General features: G+C 44.2%; 1 protein-coding gene across 3 annotated transcripts in view; it reads left to right on the forward strand.

Moving 5' to 3' along the window:
- EYA2 (EYA transcriptional coactivator and phosphatase 2) overlaps positions 1-19,712 on the forward strand; it is a 129,934-nt gene that overhangs the window by 58,086 nt on the left and 52,136 nt on the right. For all 3 annotated transcript variants that reach the window (XM_088674609.1, XM_035122412.3, XM_035122411.3), the window contains exon 5: positions 2,217-2,333. In XM_088674609.1, coding sequence (XP_088530735.1) covers positions 2,217-2,333 — 117 coding nt within the window. The remainder of the gene's footprint in view (positions 1-2,216; positions 2,334-19,712) is intronic.

Genomic DNA, 19,712 nt, shown 5'->3' on the forward strand with positions numbered 1-19,712 from the left:
CCTATGGGAGCTTAATCCACCTGTGGCAGTGATGGGCAACCTTTTGAGCTTGATGTGTCAAAATTCGCCAAAAAAACAGGCATAACTCGGGTGGTGTGTCACTTCGAGAGGAAAAAACCATAATTTTGCTTTATTTATAGTTTAAATAACAAAAATGTATAATTGTGATATATAACTATATTTAATAAACCAAAAACTAATTATTTAACCAAACCAAACCAAAAAACCCTTATTTATCACAAAGTGCCCAGAGTTGTTGAGCTTTTGGGGGGGAGCTGCTGACCAAAGTTTTGGAGGTTTTTTTGGGGGGTGCAAAAGTTGCTTTGCTTTTTTGGGGGGGGGTGTTCCAAAGCTGCAGCGCTTTTTTGGGGGGGGGAAGAGAACAGAAATAAATGACAAATAATACCTTCGCTGGAACTAACACGCAGCACCGACATAGTCTTCCAAAGTGCCAAAAAACCAGCACAGAACAGGTTAAAAAATGAATGCTGCTACACCCAATCATAGTCTGCCAAAGCGCCAGAAAAAAACAGCACAGAAAGGGTTAAAAAACCAATCTCTGGCTACCAGCAACAACAACAACAAAGGATCCGGGTTTTAACAGCGGAGACAAACAGCGGAGACAAGCTGTAGGAGGAGCGGGAGAACAAATGGGGGGGGCGGGACAACAACAACAGTGTGAATGGGCCAATGGGGCACGTGCCAGCAGTGAGGGCTCTGCGTGTCACGTCTGACACGCGTGTCATAGGTTCGCCATCACTGACCTGTGGAATGCCTCAGCGATCTCCCTCATCTGTCATCCAAATGGCCTGTGGCATACAACACAGAGGATTGATCAGGAAAGAGACACAGTGAAATTCCAGCTGAGGAAAAGTGGGTGGAGAAACAGAGCCCCTGGCTCTTTGTTCCTCTTAAAAGCCATCAGGTTGATCACTTTATAGCCTGACAGGGTTTGAGGGGCTCCCAGGTTTCAGCAGCAGTTTTTTTTTTTTAAAGGCAAGAGAGAAAGAAAACCAAGTTCAAAAGATGTTCACTTCTTCCAGTGCTTTTTTTTCTAGGGGGTACGCAGGGGTACGCATACCCCTAAATATTTTGTGAATCTTAAGTTTGGCCTCACTGAGGGACAGTATTTCAATATGAGTAGGAAAATGAGAGTACCCCTAAACATATTTTTTTTAGGGGGGGAAAGCACTTCTTCAGCTGTAGCTGGGGAAAGTAAACTGTGATGCCATAACTCTGTCAGCAAATTGAGAACAGCTTCAGTCTTCACTAGACAAATGTTAAAGTACATTTTATTGAGAACTGTAATAGTCTATGGCATGGCTGTTATTGTTCACCTAGGTATTGTGTATGTCATAGAATGCAGTTATGGGACTGATACAGAAGTCTATTAAGAACACTCCACTCCCTGGTCATTGTTTCCCTACCTAACCAGCCTCATGGCTTGTTGAGAGGATTATTTGGGTTAGGGGAAAAGCACATAGGGTGCTCTGAGAGCCCTTTGGAGAAAAGGTGGGATACAAGTGTAAAACAAACAAACAATATATTTCCCTTTACATTAGACAAAAAGTAAGTATAAGAAACGTAAACAATGTTATTCAGCCAGGCTCGTAGGAAATCTGCCCAACATTTGCATCACGGGACTGTTACTTTCTAGGAACAAATACACAGGCTGTGAAAATAACTTTGAAACAGGAGCATGGGACTTCGGTAGGATATTTGTTTAACCTTTGTTTTGTCACCATGTATTTGTTCCGTGCAAATACATGTGGGGGGGGGGAAGACACCCAGAAATTTGCAAGAAGATGCTCTTGCACTGGAAGTCTCAGTGTGATATAGTGGAGGCCAACATGGTGCCCTGTACGTGTTAATTTAGACTACACTTCCATCAGCCGCTGTCAACCTGCGGAAGGTAGGCCTGGAGTGATGGATTTGGAGTGCGAAGGATTTGGTTCCCCCTTTCAGTCGTGGACCCCCGTGGCTGACCTTGCCCAATCAACATCACCTACCACACAGAGTTTGTAGTATAAAATGGGTTACGCGCAGCCCTGACTTCTCTACAAGAAGAGCAAGATGGAAAAGCAACCACTACCTCGTATTTTCGCGATACAGCCCAGTCAAAGAAAATAAATCCTTAATGCACTGAATGCTTTTGCATATGTTTTGACGGTAGCTTCCTAGTAGTAACTTTGGTTTTCCCCCTCTGCCCTCCTAAGGCATCAAGACAGAAGACAGCCTGAGCCATTCACCGGGGCAGAGTGGGTTCCTTAGCTATGGCTCTAGCTTCAGCACCGCGACATCAGGACAGGCCCCCTACACCTACCAGATGCATGGTCAGTATGGCTTTACATAGCTGTGCACTTTGTTGCAGCATCAACAATTTTTGTTGTGTACTGATGGGGAATGCTAACGTGCCTGGTTTATTTTGCAAGCTATGGACTGTGTGTTTGGGACAAGACCATTTCCTCCCCCCTCCCAAAAAAAAATTGTGTCTTGATGCTGTATTTTGCTGATACTGTAATCTGCCCTAATAGTTGCAGAATTAGGTGAGTTCACAGCAGAACAGGCTATTAACTGAAATGAGTAGACTTAAGTGTAGCTAACTCAGCATAGGATGAGATGCTAGAAACGGTGTAATAGGTAAGAACTAGATGATATACCTGGCAGAATTTATTTTACTTGCTAATATAAAATGTCTTTCTTACTTTTCTAGCAAAGACTACTTTTAATATTGTTTGTCCTCATCCTTCAGATGTTACATTGGCAGATATGTATTCCTGAAACCATGTGTGCCCCCATCCTACCCACTAGGCTTACCTTTGGTTTCTAAACCCAGTTGGCAAGCACATAAATCAAAGCAGCATACTGTGGCGAGAGTGGCAGGGTCCTTTGTTGGGCAGAGGAAAGGTTTTTTGCCTCCTGCCACCCATCCCTAATGAGTTGTGTTTCCTTCCTGCCTACTAGTGCTACTCCAAGCCTTGAAATAGACACAAGCAACTCTCAGTTTCTGGATTTCCTACATCATTTTGGGAAATTGCACATTGGTGTGCTTATTTTCAACATGCTTTCATATCTAATCTCTTATGTCAACTTTCTCTGTTAATTTGGGGTGGAAGATGTCTATTTTGTTTACTCGAGGGACTTCTTTTTCGTACGCAATGCTGATGCTCGAAAAATGCTATGTGGCTATTCCTCCCTGCCTCTGTGCAATTTATATTTAAGGCATTCAAAGAGCTCCGTCAGGCAAGTAACCTTCAATGTCAGTTTTGTCTCTCCCTTGGGTTTACAAGCATTCGCTGAATGTTATTTCATTGGTGCTTGTAATTTATTTATTTTTTAAAAATGAGGCAGCTCCTTTTAAGCTTGGAACACTGTCCAGAGACTCTCGGCTTCTTTTCCAATCAAAAACGAGTTTCCTTTAGCTGTTCAAGAGAGGAGAAAGCTGCCCCTCCCCGGTTTTTTTTTAACTAGCTCTTCATCTCTGGGGTTTATTTACCTTTCCAAAGTGCTGGTGAAAGCTCTGCATGGGATGGTGGAGACCTTCCTTCCTTAGTTGCTACTGAGGAATGTGTTCTTAGAACTTTCCCACACTTAGTACACCTGGGAGGGTGGGGGCCAGGATTCTTTCTCTCACCCCGCCTTCCGTAAGCCACTTAAACAGAAAGCAAGGACTCTTTTCCCATGCATGGATTTAGTGACACTTTTTAGGGCCCCGTTGCTTTATTTTGATTGGTCTTGTTGGCCGCCCAGCAGAGAGTCTTGATGTGACGTCCTGGAACAGCTGTGAAAGCAGTAGCGATCCCCTGTGCCCATCTAATCAATTTGAGGTGCTCCTTAAACTTGACTTCTCAAACCAAGGAAAGACAGGAATTGCCTTGGGTGTTTTGGTGTTCCCTATAGCATGTAGCTTGGCACGCTTGCTCAAGTTGCCTGCACTTCTTTTGTACCGCTGACTTGTTAACGTAACACAGATGCTTTATGCACATGGTTTCTGGTGGTGCAGAGTTTGCACTGTATATGGCTTGGGGCTAAGAAGTGGCTAGCCCTTTCCAGTCGAGGGAGGTGGGACGGCTGGATGCGCAACAGCAGAGATCATTTCATGTGAAACTAAAGAGTTAATTTGATTAGCGCTAAAGTCAACTATCCAGGTGGGGTGCAGGTGGTGTTGCTCAGCAACCAGGCCGAGTGGTATGATGTTTGCTGAGGTAGCACATGGCCTGACTGGATGTGAAGTTCTGAGGAAGTTTTCTTTTGTATCTTTGGTTGAATGTCTGTCTCCTATGAACAAGCCTGAAATGAGAAAGACATGGCTTCTCTGCTTCTTTCTCCTCAAAATTATACACTTCATTGTTCACTTTCTTCAGTAAAGTATTATCAGGATTTCTTTTCTCTCTGGCCTCTGTCTGCATTATTGAAATGACTTTACTAACAAGGACTTTATGCTCTTTTGCTGCTTTTCAGCTCTAAGCCCTTTCATGCTGTTTGTTTTATGGTGTTGTGGTTTGTTGGCTGGCATATTACGCAACATGACATTGATTTAACAATAGTGTATTGGTGGTGTGCAGTATTTATATTGGATCGTGTTCTCCAGTGTTACTGCATTATTGCATTTTTGCTTTATAGCACAACAAAAGTGCTGTACAGCACAACAGAAAATAAACCAGAACAATTTGTGATACAAAAAGTCACATGATTTTAGTTGGAAGCTGCGGGACATACACCAAAGCAGTATGTACCCCCTCAAACCTGATGTAGGCACAAACAGTATTGAAACTGGAGTTATGTATAACTGTCCTGATACCATCATGGGCACAAATAATCATGAATGCACCATAAATAGGACATCTGGAGGGGGTCCCCTGTGCTTTGGATCAAAACTACAGGGTTGTGAGCAGGAGGACAATACTAGCCACTTGCACTGTCCCTCAAGCTCTTAAGAATTCTCACAGGGCTGTAAGAAATTATGAAACAGTTCTCATGATTCTGCTTGTGCAGGAGGTTCCACAGCCAGTTGCGCAGGCTTTGAATTTAGTTTCAACTTTTATCTCGAAGCACTTTAGTGTGTGGCATAAAAACTGCTCTTCTCCAAGTGGGAGGGCAACTCTGGGTCTAGTCCTTCGGCTCAACAATTGCGCTTTTGAAAAGGATATTTGTGGAAGGTGACATTAATAGCAAAATGGAAGGTGTGTGGTTGTTTGTGAACAGGGTAATAAAAATTAGGGAAAGCCTTTCCTTTCTTTGTCAACACATTGTTAGAGTGGTCAGTCTTATTCAATCCCCATTTTTTAAAATACCCTATTTCCCCCATTTTAAGACGTAGTCATAAAATAAGCTGTAGCAGGATTTTTAAGCATTCAAGGAATATAAGCCATATCCCGAAAATAAGACATAGTGATAGGTGCAGCAGCAATGCCAGCCGCAGCAGCAGGAGGAGGAAAAAATAAGACATCCCCTGAAAATAAGCCATAGTGTTTTGTTTTGTTTTTGAGGGAAAATATATATATAAGACGGCGTCTTATTTTCGGAGAAACACGGTAGCTGCAGTGGAGTGGGGAGCATAGAGACTACAAAAACGATGATAAAACCAGGCCCTGAACTTTTGGCACCAATAGGAAACTTAGGAAGCCCATTGTAGAAAGTGTGTTCTCCTTCATGGAGAGCACGTGTTGTGGTGCATGCATCGGATCACCCTCCCTATATTTAGGGCTGTTCGCGTTGACCTTGCTATGACTGTCATGGGGTTGTCTGCTTTGGGGCAGGAGCCTGGTAGGAATTTTTCCATTTGGCTGATTGGCCGGTGCCATTTGGTTTTTTGCCTACTGCATAGCAAAATCATCACAACTTGTAAGGTTGCGGTTAGGCACTGGTTAAATTTGGTTGGTGGAGAGGGTATGGTTGGCTGTGCCTACCCCTCCAATGCGGCTGCTGCAAGGGTATTCCATTAAAGGAATCCAGGGGCTCGCCATGCTCTTGTCCAAACCCCTGTCAAGGGGCTAGGGCCACGCAAGAGCCCCTGGGAGCATTTGGGGAGAGGTGAGGGCCTGGCACCCAGCTCTATTCTCTCCCCAAAATGTTTTCCCTTTTTGACTTTTGCAGGCTTGCGGATGTCAGTTCTGTTCCTACCTCTGGGTGGGAACAGATAGTCGCGAACCAATGCCTAAGTAACCACTCACATTCTGTAATCAATAAAGTTGTGGCCAAAACATTATGCCAAAAACCTTAAACAAAAATTCTGGGGACCTCAACACACAAGTATGGTGGCATGTTTTGAAACTGTAAAGCTACTAACCCTGATAGCCAGATTCGAGCATGATCCCTAACCGCATTCAGTGCATGTTTCAGGTGGACCAATCTTGAAAGGCTCAGCTAATACTTTGTGCCTCACCTCAACAAAAGTTTCACTGTTGTAGCATGTTGGCTTGTGGCCATTGGCACAAAGTACCTAGACTTTTGGCATGGATTGTGAGGTTGGGGGGGGGGGGTGGTCAGGAAGATCATAGATGAAGAAACATCTATCACACACATAAATCCATGTCGGGGGTTTGTGGGGTGTGCATTGCTTAATGTGAACATTCAGCATAAATCTACTTGTACATGTTTAAGAAGGTCTCCCAATATTTATTGCACACATTAGCAGTAATGACTGGATGTTTCACTGACACAGGCTTTGGTATTTCGTTACATGCATTCCCTTGAGGTTCTTGCCTCTGAAACTTGCTTATGTGCTCTGGTGGTATAATTCCCAGCACTTCCTTGAGAAATGTAAATTACCCCTGCACATTATAAACATTAGATTCCTCTAACATCGTGGAAAGTGCAGGAGACGGAGAGGCTGTGCTTGGCTTACTGTCACCGAGATGCTTAAGCTTCATAAAACTAAAACCTCCATAGAAAATTAGTTGTCCCCCTTTTTTTCCCGGAGATTCCCTCTCACAGCTGGTTTGCATTAGTTTCAGTCTAAAACTGTGGTGGCAGGACTGTGCTCTGTACCACAACGAACTCAGTCGGGGTGGGAGAGGCCTCCCCCTCTCAGAGTGGCTCAGACCTCACGTTTTAAACAATATAAATATCAGCTCCACTTGAAAAGCAAAGACCCCTTTCTTCAAGGACTACAGAACACAGGGCTGCCTGTGCAAAATGCGCTTTGGTTTGAAAGAAGAGGCATTGGGGTAAGGGAGACCTGCAGGGCAGAGAACACAAAGGTTGGTCAGCAACATTATGTTGCTGTGTCTACAGGGAGGGGGGCTCACATACTGCTGTGTTGGCCGTTGTAGTAGCAGTGTTGTCGGCACTGCCTTAGTTGTAATTGGATGTCACCCAAGAGTGCAGATTCGGACATGTGGTTGGGATCTGCCTTAGGCTGACACCGGGGTGGGGGGTGGGGGCAGCCATTGAATGAGAAGGACAAAAGACCACAGCAAATGTGAAATCTGTGAACATGGTTAACATCTGCATCATATGCAAACATTTTGGTTGTATGGATATTCCGTTGTTCAAATAGCCTTCCATTTGAAAACCAAACTGAGGACGTGGTGATAAACAAAGGGTGCTGTGGATTTATTTCAATTCTGTTTGTGGGTGTAAATCCACAACCAGCCGCCTTACTGCCCCGGTCTATTGTCCCCAGGCTGCTTTATGTCCCTGCTCCATGTTCCAACCAGCACCACACATCTTCTTCTGGTCCCTGGGGTCTTTTGTTACAGTACTGAGCCCTCCTTTTCTCAGTTTACTGACACATTCTTTCCCTCAGCCTTCTGCTGCAGCTCTGAGCCGCTTTTGGCTTTCTTTCTTGCTGAATTTACATTATTTACATTGCTATTTATAGGCTGCTTTTTAGCCCACCGGCCTTCAGTTCTGTCTACTGGGGCTGTGTAGCTTAGCTCACCTTTCCTGCCTCCCGGGACCTCTTCACAGCCCTCTCTGACTTCGCAGTATAAGTGCTTTCCTACAGCATATAAAGCTGTGTAAGGTTTTCCCCCAGAAACACTGGGGAGGGGGTCAAATCACGTCTTCAACCTGGTCAAAAACAAAGTAGGAGAAGGTTTTGTTAAACTGCAAAGGGAGCATGTGATAGAGGGGCTACAAAGCTCTGCTTCGCACACAAGCACACTACCTCTCTCAGCACACAAACCATTACGTCCCTCAGCAGTCCATTGCTTCTGTGAATAGGGGAGAAAGTGTTGTATACAAGCCCCTGCTCACCTTCGCTCTTTATGTCACACTAAACAATGGTTTAGCATTGTGTCTGAAAATGGTTCGTATGTAAGGTGCAATCTTACTTCATTGACTCCTGTTGACGCAATATTGATAACCTAGGTTAGCATTTGTCCTTTAGCATTAAAAATAAATAAAAATTATTCACATCTTTGATATTATGACAGCCATCTGTCAGGAATGCTTTGATGGTGTTTCCTGCTTGGCAGGGGGTTGGACTGGATGGCCCTTGTGGTCTCTTCCAACTCTATGATTCTAATGCAAGTTCCGAGGCATTCATCAGCTTGTACTGCACAGGTATTTGTTTCAGCTCTTTTTAGTTACCTTAAACTTTCACACACTGGTCTCATTTGCAAGGAATCCAGATGCTCTGCCTTCCTAATCCAAAACAATGTTAAGTTTTAGACGTACTTCATTGCCTTAGAAGTAGAGTTAAGATCACATGTATAGTTAATCTAAGAGGCTGGTGCATGAGATTTATTTACCGTTGGTTGATATGGGGATTTTTGCTCCCCTTCTATTTGTAACACCCTCAAGCTATTAAATGATAACTATAATTACCACATCAATAATACAAGTGAGGACTAGCCCTTAGCAAGAATAAGAGTCTTGTGGCACCTCATAGAGTAACGACTTCATCAGATGTAGGAAGATACACTTCATCAAATCCAGGAAGTGCAATTCTGAATTGGCAAGCTCACATGGGGAGCAGGGTGGGGAGGCAGAGTATCAAAGAGTGGGGAAGTAAAATGCAAAACGAACGGACAGTGATGATTACCTGAAATAAAAATGATTACAGTGACCAGTAAACGAGGCTGTGTCGGTACTAACGGAAACACCCTAATATTAATTCAAGCCACAAACCATAATATTAATTCAAGCCACAATTGATGGTTTTATTTATATTTTATTTACATTTATTTATATCCCACGTTCTCTCCAAGGAGATCATGGTCATATACATGGTTCTTCTCTCCCCCCACCCCCATGGCCTGCCCCAATTTTATCCTCATAACAACTCTATGAGGCAAATTAGGCCAAGAAACTGTGACTGGGTCAAGATCTCCCAGCAAACTTCATGGCTCTGTGAGGATTGGAACCCTGGTCTCCCAGGCTCTAGTCCAACACTCCAACCACTATGTCACACTGCCTGATAAACTGAAACTCAGCAGTTTCTCATTGGTTCCCCTTCTGAAGTTTTCCGTTTTGAAGAATGTCCTGGTAATGTTCTGCTGGTTTCCATTGCCATTTCTGATGGTATTTGTGTTCCTTTGCACAGAGACAGGCCTGTCGGTCCTTGGCAGATTTCACACAAGCAAACCAGCATTTTATAGTATTTGCCATTTCTGTTGGGAGCACATGCCTTCTGTCTTTTGTATTGGACCAAGCTAGCTCACCAACCACAACAACAGAGCAGAAAGCAGTAGCTCCCCTTATAAGAGAAAATGGAATTCTAGATTCTGTCTGTTGTGAGCAGCTGTCTCTTATTCGCACATATGGCCGGAATGGAGTGCACTGGAAACGTGATAGCCAAGAGAAAGATACATGCGTAAAACTTCTCACACGTGAAATTCATCTTTCTCTTTTAAACACCAAGAACCTTGAATCAATACATTATGGGACAGGAACCAATTTCCATTAGCAGAATTGAATTACCCAGAATGGCTTCCAAGCTGGCAGCTGCAGCAAAAGTAAATCCACAGACATAACATTCCAAATATACAAGGGAAATATACATCTAAAAACTTGTGTTGCAGTTTTCTTGCCACCGCCCGTTCAAACTGCCTTTAATCAGTTTTAAAAACAAGCAAGGCTTTAACAGGGCACACTTCCACTCTGCAGCCTGCAGTTATGAATTATGGCCACAGTTCAGCAGAACTGGCTTTATGTGTGCATATAAAAAGTCCTGCTGGATCAGACAAAAAAGCCCCTCTGGTCCTTTTTCCCACGGTGTCCAACTGGGTGCTTCTGGCAAACCCACAAGCAGGACTTAGGGGCAACAGGGGAACTGCTATTCAGGGTCATGGGCCCTTGGCTCTTCCCATCACGATATGTTGAGGATGCAAATTCCATAGTTTAAACTATGAACTGTGTGAAGAAGACGTACGTCCTTTTATCTTCACTGACTCTCCAACGCTTCAAATTCATTCCGTGACTCCAGGTTCTTGTACGTATCTCTCTATCCACTTTCTGTACATGGTACATAATTGCATACACTCCTACTTTACTCATTTTCTTCCTAAACCAAGTAGACCCAAACACTGCACATGTTCCTCATAGAGAAGTTACTCCAGCCCCCTGATCATTTTTGGTTATCCTTTTTGTGGTGTGGCCACCAAAACTGAACACAGCAATCCAAGTGTGGCTGCACCATAGATTAGTAATTAGTAATTACAGTATTAGTGGTGGTCAGAAGGAGAAGAAGGAGCAGGCTGGGAGGAGGAGGTGTTGGAAACAGATGAGGTAACAGGGTTTGGTGAGCAGGAAGAGTCTGTGGCAGAGGGCAGTTCAGACTCCGAGGCAGAAGCTGGAGGGGAGGGCAGACAGGAGACAGAGAGGCAGGCTGCTCAAGAAGCTAGGCAGTCTCTCCCTCCTGCTGCAAACAGCTCCTCTCCCCTCGGTCTCCTAGAACACGCAGAGAAATGAGCAGAGCAGAGCGGGGTTGTCTGCTGGTGCAGCTTGCGACTGTTTGGGAAAGACACTGGAGAGGAGGAGCCTTAGGAAGTGGTGGGAAGGCCTTCAGTCTCGCAACTTCCATGTTGCAGCAAGACCTACTGGGAAGAGTTGCCGGGGTCACCAGGCCTGCACTGTAATGGTTTCTTGAATAAAGAGTTGAGTTCACTGTGTTTTTCTTTGATTGCTGACCTACACTTGGCTCCAGCTCCTGACACCTCTTCCATCTACCTTACATCCCTTTTTCCTTTTGTGCCATGCCTTTTAGAATATGCAGGCAGGGACTGTCTTGTTTTTATTGATGTTATGCTATATAAGCCGTAGTGAGAGCTTATTCAGCTGAAGGGTGGGGTGAAAATACTTTGAATGAATGAATGAATGAATGAATGAATGAATGAAGCCTGGCTGTGAAATTAACCATGTGGGATGAAATAAACACATATTCTCCTTCTGTTTATCCCTACTTCCATCTCCTTCCTCTTTTGCCTCCCCTGTCTAAAAACTTGGGAGTGTAAGTTCCTCAATACAGTGTCCGGTTCTCGTTTGCAATGCGCCATGCAGAGCAATAAATATAAATAATAACACGGTGAATTGCTTTTGTTATTGTTACTAGTCACTCAGCCACAAATTAAAAAACAAACAACGGGCCAGCCATGGAGAGGTGCTTCCTGGGCAAGATTGTACAAATTTACAGCTGCTTTTATGTGCTGCCAGCTTTTAAGTATTGTTTGTGGGGGTGGGGAGGGCAGGTCTTTTGAGTGCAGGGTTTGATAGACATTAATGCACAATATTCTTCTGTGGAGGTTAAAGCCCACTGTGCCATAATTCTGTGCAGCAGCAGCAGCAGCGCCCTTTGTTCTATCTAGATCTCTCTCTTTTTATAAGGTGCCCTTTACAGCAGTTTTCAAACTCTTCCAGACAGGAATACATGCTGAGCTTATTGGAAGGGATCATTATGCCAAATGGCAGACAGTCGAGCAATATGACAAGGCAGGCCCTGCATATGGGTTCAGTTAATCTTCTGCTTTCGCGGGTTGCTTTCAAGTTGAAGTTTCCCCCACTGACAGCCACATAACATTTTATGTTCTTCCTTGCTCAGTAAATGGAGGCATTGCTGCATGATTCTGAACCTTAACAAGCCACCAGAGTATTGTTGGTGGTAGGTTATTTTGTCGAGCTCTTAACCTCTCGATCTCATAGCATCATCTCGTAGAATATATTTATACTGCTGGAAACATTTGCCTGCCAGGCATTTAAAGTACAGCGAAGAACCTTTCGAATGTTCTCCTGAATAAGTGGCGAGATATGACAAGTACAGGAACTTGTCAATTTTGTTGCGCGCAGTATAGTAACTGATGTTACTGTGAAGGTACATCAGTTCTGACATTTTCAGGGTGTGCTTTAACATAGAATATCTTTAAACCACGCAGCAGGAGTATCAGAATGGATGTATCTTCATAGTAACACAGAAGGAAGGTGTGTGCTTTGCTAAGCAAAATTGGCACATTGTTGTATTTGTAGCATGAAAATATAATAAAATGTTATTTTTTAATATAAAAAATAGAAGTGACCTACTACGTTAGAACAATTACCAACGGCAGATGACAAAAAAGGTGTTGACTCCAGGCATGAAAGGAAAAGGCTATATAGGTTTGTGGTTGGGTCATGATTCTAAAGCAGAACACATGTGTGGCTTGGAGAGAAGTCCATGAAGTTCAGTCCATGGCTTCCCTTCTTGCAAGGATCTCAGGTGGCAGGCTGGGAAACTTATTTGCTTGAGATCCTCAGCCAGTTGAAGTAGACAAAATTGTTCTAGGTCTGACTCAGGCTGCATTCAGACAGGACTTTATTCTGCTTATACAATAATTTCCACATTTGATATGATCTGTCACATGGTTGGAATGCCAGTTCTGGAAAACTATTGGAAGCTTGGCTCTCATTTGCATGTTCATTTGCATCTGGAACAAATCTGTTTACAGGCGTTTTTAGCATCGTGATATCATAGGATGATGAAGCTGCTTGTCACGGTCCGGTCAACGGGCGTCAGGACCAGAGGCAAGATGGTGGTGTAGAAGCAGGAACAGGTGCAGGGCTGAGGGTCCAGCAGCAGGCAGTCACAGGGTCAGGGAGCAAGGCAGAGGCGAAGACGAAGGTCTGGGAGTCAAGGAGCAAGGCGTTGACAAGGCGAAGGTCCAAGGAGCAAGGAGCAAGGCGAAGGCTCAAGGAACAAGAAGCAAGGTGAAGGTTCAAGGAACAAGAAGCAAGGCGAAGGCTCAAGGAACAAGAAGCAAGGCGAAGGCTCAAGGAACAAGAAGCAAGGCGAAGGCTCAAGGAACAAGAAGCAAGGCGAAGGTTCAAGGAACAAGAAGCAAGGCGAAGGTACAAGGGTCGAGGATCAAGGCGTTGGCAAGGCAAGGGTCCACGGAGCAAGGATCAAGACGTCGGCAAGGCAAGGGTCCACGGAGCAAAGATCAAGACGTCGGCAAGGCAAGGGTCCATGGAGCAAGGATCAAGACGTCGGCAAGGCAAGGGTCCATGGAGCAAGGATCAAGACGTCGGCAAGGCAAGGGTCCATGGAGCAAGAGGCCAGATGCAACCAGGCAGGGATAGCATTGCTGTGGCCACGCCTTGCTTCTCCAGCACAAGCTGAGGCATGCCCCAGTCCTGCAAAGCACTACAGGCCCCAGAGCCTGACTCCTGCCCATACCCCTGACACTGCTCCTGCAGGCCAATCAGGTTCCGGATTCACTCCCACCTGGAGTTGGATTGGGTAGCTCCTGCAGACCAATCAGACTGCTGATTCTGAATCGTATTGTTCTAGGATTCAGCTCAGTACATAACAGATGAAATTTGGAGCTGAAATTCTGTCATACAGTTCTTTCTCGTCATTTGAAATTTAGCACAACATGATGGTATGTTGATATATATATATATATAAACAGTTCCAGAATGCAACAGGTAATGCAGTGTAAACAGAACAGTAGAATGTGGGATAGAAGTTCTAGCATTGAAATCAGGAAGACTTAAGGCAATCTCTCCCTTGCAGTACATTCATAACCTCTGAACCATCAAGTGATTAGTTGGATGCATAAACAAGCCATCAGACGAATGTTCCTAACACCTGTTACAACTCAAACACCAATGCTTTTCTTTGTAGTTCATTCACATGCTGAGCTGTGAGTGATGAAAAATCAAGTTATGTATATGGGAGCGAAGTTGACTTATTTGTTTCAGTAGTGAATGGTAGGCCCCAACCCTTAGACTACAGAAAATATAGTTAAATTCCTTGCTGTAAACATCAAAACTAGACTACAATTATTAAAGGGAAGATGAATTCTGTGTGTGTGTGTGCGTGCGTGCGTGCGTGTGTGTACGTATGTATGTATGTACGTACTGTTTCCGATTATTCTTGGCTTTATTTTAAAGGCACAATTTATGTGCATGTATATTTTGTTTTGTTTTTCTCAGCTGCATTTGTTTAAATAACTCTGTACTGTGTTTTATGTTTATGGTCTGTAGGCAAAAAAAATCCGAAACTATTTCATATAAAAGTTATGTAAATGCATGTACATGCCAGCCCTAAGATGAATCTAAATAAACAGGTAAGGCCTGACTTCTGTAGGGGAGTAACTGAGCAAAAATCCCAAGGCGTGACCTTGAAACAGCATCTAGGCTGAAGTAAAATACTGTAGCCAGATGTAGGCTGCAGAGTTCCATCATGTGAGAAAGCTGGGGCATGACGTGCAACAATATGTAAAATGTAATAACATGTATTTAGTTGGTTTTCTTACTGACCCTTTTACCTTTGGGTCCCCGTGTAGTTAATGGGTATAAATTTGCACACTATAAAATAAAGTGGGTGCCCGAAGGAGAGACCTTCTGGGAACCACTTATATGCCACCTTGATAGAAGAAAGGTGGGATGTAAATGTAGAAAATAATTAATACAAAAAATAACTGTTCTAAAGCCATAACAGAGGTTACTGCAGTGGCTTGAGATTTCCCAGGAAATAGGTACCAAGGCAAATTGGTCCTGGTGACAGAGCGTAACAGAAGTGGCCGGTCACTGCTGTTCAGTGCTTAGTGAAAGTACCAGTAGTTGATTTTCATTTCTCTGGGGATATGAGGTTCAGGGCCAGCGATTAGGCAGAGCAACATGGTTGCCTCAGGTGGGAGGCAGTGTGGGTACCTGGAAAGTCCCCTGGGAAGAGAGACCGATCACTCAAACACTTTGGGAAAGTGTAGCTCTGCGTGGGAAATAGGGGTCTCCTAACAACGCTCAGCATTCCTAGCAAACTACCGTCCCCAGGATGCTTTGGGGGAAAGTCATGGCTTTTAATATGGTATAATAGTGCTTTAAATGTAAGGTACAGATGTGGCCGAGATGTGGCAGGACAGAGCTTTGAGAGCCACACAGCCAGTTCTGTGTCCTCTAAGGAAGCGCTAGAACAGCGAAGGAAGCTGTTGAAGTCATAGTCAACGTCTATTATTTTGCATGCTGAATGGGGAAATAGGTGCCATTTTGTCCTTCCACTCAACAGGCGCAATTTGTATCATGCCTTTCCTCCAAGGAATTCAGAGCAGTGTGCGCAGTCCCCCCACACCTAAACCCCATATTTTAACCCTCACATCAAGCCTGTGAGCTAACCTAGGCTTAGACAGGGACTGGCTAAAGGTCACCCGGGAAGCTTAATGGCTGAGAGGGAGTTTGAACTTGGGTATCCCCAGTGAGAGCTGGACCATAAAGAAGGCTGATCGCTGAAGAATTGATGCTTTCGAATTATGGTGCTGGAGGAGACTCTTGAGAGTCCCATGGACTGCAAGAAGATCAAACCTATCCATTCTGAAGGAAATCAGCCCTGAGTGCTCACTGGAAGGACAGATCGTGAAGCTGAGGCTCCAATACTTTGGCCACCTCATGAGAAGAGAAGACTCCCTGGAAAAGACCCTGATGTTGGGAAAGATTGAGGGCACTAGGAGAAGGGGACGACAGAGGACAAGATGGGTGGACAGTGTTCTCGAAACTACGAACATGAGTTTGACCAAACTGCGGGAGGCAGTGCAAGACAGGAGTGCCTGGCTTGCTCTGGTCCATGGGGTCACGAAGAGTAGGACACGACTAAATGACTAAACAACAACACCCCCAGTCCTAATTCTAGTACTCCAACCAGTACCTCAGTGCCTCTCCATGCAAGCCCAGCAGAGCTAAAAACCCACACATTGTGCAAATATCTTAAAAAGCTGTCACCAAGTGTTCTAAAATAGTGGTCGCTGTGAAGAACGATCTGATATTGTTTCAGATTTGGTCATGAAAAGCTACACATTTTTGCAGTCCTTGCTTGTTCCAATATACACTGGTACTGGAAAGAAAAGCATTGACTTTGGAACAACCTTCTGTGGATTGCGAATTTAACACTTTGCCTACGTAGCCACCAGAGTTGCCAGTTTGGGAGAAAAAAAGTTTAAATTACTGGTAGTTGCCCAAATTTTACTGGCACCCTTATATAAGTACTTAGGTTATAACATACCCTAAATACTGAAACATATTAAAAAATCTTAAACTTGCCTCAGTGTACACTTACTTTCCAAGACCCGACTTTCTACCTACATTTGGCATAGCTGCTTTTTCATGAAGTGATTTTACTGCCTCCACATGGGGCACTGGCAATGACAGACACTTGTGAAAATGAGCAATGCTGCCAGTGGTTTTTATTGATTATGGCTTTTGTTGCCCTGGAAATTCCCTTCCAATGGGATTTCATTGGGCAGAAATGGAAATCTTGTCCTCAGGATTCGTGTATCTCAGCTGCGATGTTGGGGTGGAGCAGAGGGATCAATGTTATTTGCTAAAGTGGACAGTGAGGAATGGGATTTTATAATCTGTGGTAGTCTTAAAACAAACATCTAGTCCTTTTACCTATCAATATATGCTTAAAAAGGACTGGGAAGGGAATCTGTGGCTGCCCCTAATGTTATTGGACTACAGCTCCTATCATCTCACTAAAGAGGCTGGATTTAATAGGTAAGATAAAAAAGGTTAACCCTTTGGTTGGCCTTTGGTTTTTAAAATTATTTCCTGCTGATTCAAGTAGAACTCACTAAAGAGGCTGATTCAAGTACATTCAACCTGGGGCTTTACAAACCATGAATTATCTTCAATAATTGTGAAATTGCTTGTATTTATGATGGCAATAAGTGTCTTGATTAAATTAGTTGTGCAAAAGACTGTAGAGATGTGCATTAACTGGTCCTAGTAAATGCGTGGACAACATTTCAGGTATATTATATAGGTAAAGGTAAAGGGACCCCTGACCATTAGGTCCAGTCGTGACCGACTCTGGGGTTGCGCGCTCATCTCGCATTATTGGCCGAGGGAGCCGGCGTATAGCTTCCAGATCATGTGGCCAGCATGACAAAGCCGCTTCTGGCAAACCAGAGCACCACACGGAAGCGCCGTTTACCTTCCCGCTGTAGCGGTTCCTATTTATCTACTTGCATTTTGACGTGCTTTCGAACTGCTAGGTTGGCAGGAGCTGGGACCGAGCAACAGGAGCTCACCCCGTCACAGGGATTCGAACCGCCGACCTTCTGATCAGCAAGCCCTAGGCTCAGTGGTTTAACCACAGTGCCACCTGGGTCCCTTGCAAAAGACTGTAGAGATGTGCATTAACTGGTCCTATTAAATGCTTGGAGAACATTTCAGGTATATTATATAGATATCACCATTAAGTCTTGTTAATTATGTGCAGTGCAGTGGGAACCCTTTCTTTTTTTAAAAAAAATACTGCGCATCACAAGCTTACAAAAGTTAAAGGCCCTCCAGACATGTGGCCCACCAAGGTTGAGACACGCCGCATCGCCTGGCTCAGGCACAGATGCAATTGTGTTAAAGCGTGGCACACATTTATTAAAGAAACATTAAAGGAATGGCAAATGGAATCGGATTGTCATGAAAGGATGCAGGCTATTTTACTCATGGGTTTCCTAATGGCTTCAGTTTGAGTGTTGCCCTTATGTGCTCAGATGTTCTCATTTCACAATCCATCATTAGGAAAGCCTATGGCACGGGGTCAATTTAGAGTTTTCCTACCAAGTACTTTCCAGTGCTGTATATCTGAAGGGCTGTTCCCCTCTAATACCTAGGTTGTTTTATTACCAGCTAAATGTTCTCTGTGTTACCTGTGAATGAGAGCATTGTGACATTTTAGCAGCTGGTTTGATTGAACACAGATGTGAACTATGCTCCATGTGGAGAAGACCCAAAAGGAAAAAGATCTTGACTTGTGCTTCTGATTTTAAAGGAGTGCGCATGCGATCGAACGATAGGTGGATGACACAGACCCACAGTCACAATAGCTGAATGGCGGGTGGAGGGCAGTCATAGCTCAGTGGAAAAGCCCATTTCCTGCGTGGAAAAGGTCTCGGGTTCAATCCTTGGCACTTCCAGGCAGGGCTGGGAAAGACTGGAGAGCCACTGCCAACCAGTGTAGAATAGGGGTTCCATAGCCTGAGATGCCTCGAAAATTACCAGCCCCACCTGCCACGAAATGGTGTTGCATGGACAGAACCAGTCACAAAATGGTGGCAGATGGTGGCAGTTTTACATAGTTTTCAACTAGTATCTAATTCATCTTCAGAAATTGCTAAATTCTTTTTACAGGTAGGTAGCCGTGTTGGTCTGAGTCGAAGCAAAATAAAAAAATTCCTTCAGTAGCACTGAAAATTCCTTCAGATACACTAGTGTATCTGAAGAAGTGTGCATGCACACGAAAGCTCATACCAAAATATAAACTTAGTTGGTCTTTAAGGTGCTACTGAAGGAATTTTTTTATTTTGCTAAATTCTTTGACACAGTGGCTTGCTTTATAGCAAGGAGTTCCATAGCCCCTTCATTTTTCAGTTTGGCATCAACTTAAAACACATTTATTTGCTCCGGCGTTTGTGAGATGTTAATTTAGTCTGCCGGGGTGTATGTTTCACTCTGCAGTTTTAATTGTGTTATTTTACCTGTTCTTGTTTATTCTGTTTGATGAGTACTATTCTTTGTTCTGTTTATTGCAATCTGCCAGTGTGGTGAAGTGGTTAAGAGTGGTAGACTCGTAATCTGGTGAACCGGGTTCGTGTCTCTGCTCCTCCACATGCAGCTGCTGGGTGACCTTGGGCTAGTCACACCTCTTTGAAGTCTCTCAGCCCCACCCACCTCACAGAGTGTTTGCTGTGGGGGAGGAAGGAAAAGGAGAATGTTAGCCGCTTTGAGACTCCTTCGGGGAGTGATAAAGCGGGATATCAAATCCAAACTCCTCTTCTTCTTCTGCCCTGGGATCTGTAATGGCACAACACTGAGACTAAAGGAGAGGGAGTTGACAGGTGGGGGTGACTAAGGCCAGTCTGAAGTTGGTGGGGCAGCGCCCCACCTGCCCTGGTGGACAAGCAAGGCAGCAATAACACCTGAGTGGTTTTAGAAAGAACTTTTCATCAGCACCAGTCCCTGCTGCTTCCCACCTGCCTTTCTGGTACTGATTGGCATGTGTACTTTGCGCTGGACTCTTATTGGGCACTAAGTGATCAAGCTAGGGAAGGAAATTTACCTGTCCCCCCTCTAACAGCTAACTGCGAGTAAAGTTTTTTACCTTTGTTGTGGCAAATAAGTGGAATGCTCTGCTGATAGAGATTCAGCAGGCACCTTACGTTCTAACCTTCTAGAGTCTGCTGGACAATTTTCTGTTCCGCCAAACACAGGCAATTAAGAAAACACCTTTCCTTAATAGTTAGTTGAAAGTCTCTGATTTTGTTTTATTTTTCATGGTTTTTGTTTTTATAAAGATG

Source organism: Zootoca vivipara, chromosome 7 (genome assembly GCF_965207765.1).
Source record: "Zootoca vivipara chromosome 7, rZooViv2.hap1.1, whole genome shotgun sequence".
Lineage (NCBI taxonomy): Eukaryota > Metazoa > Chordata > Lepidosauria > Squamata > Lacertidae > Zootoca > Zootoca vivipara.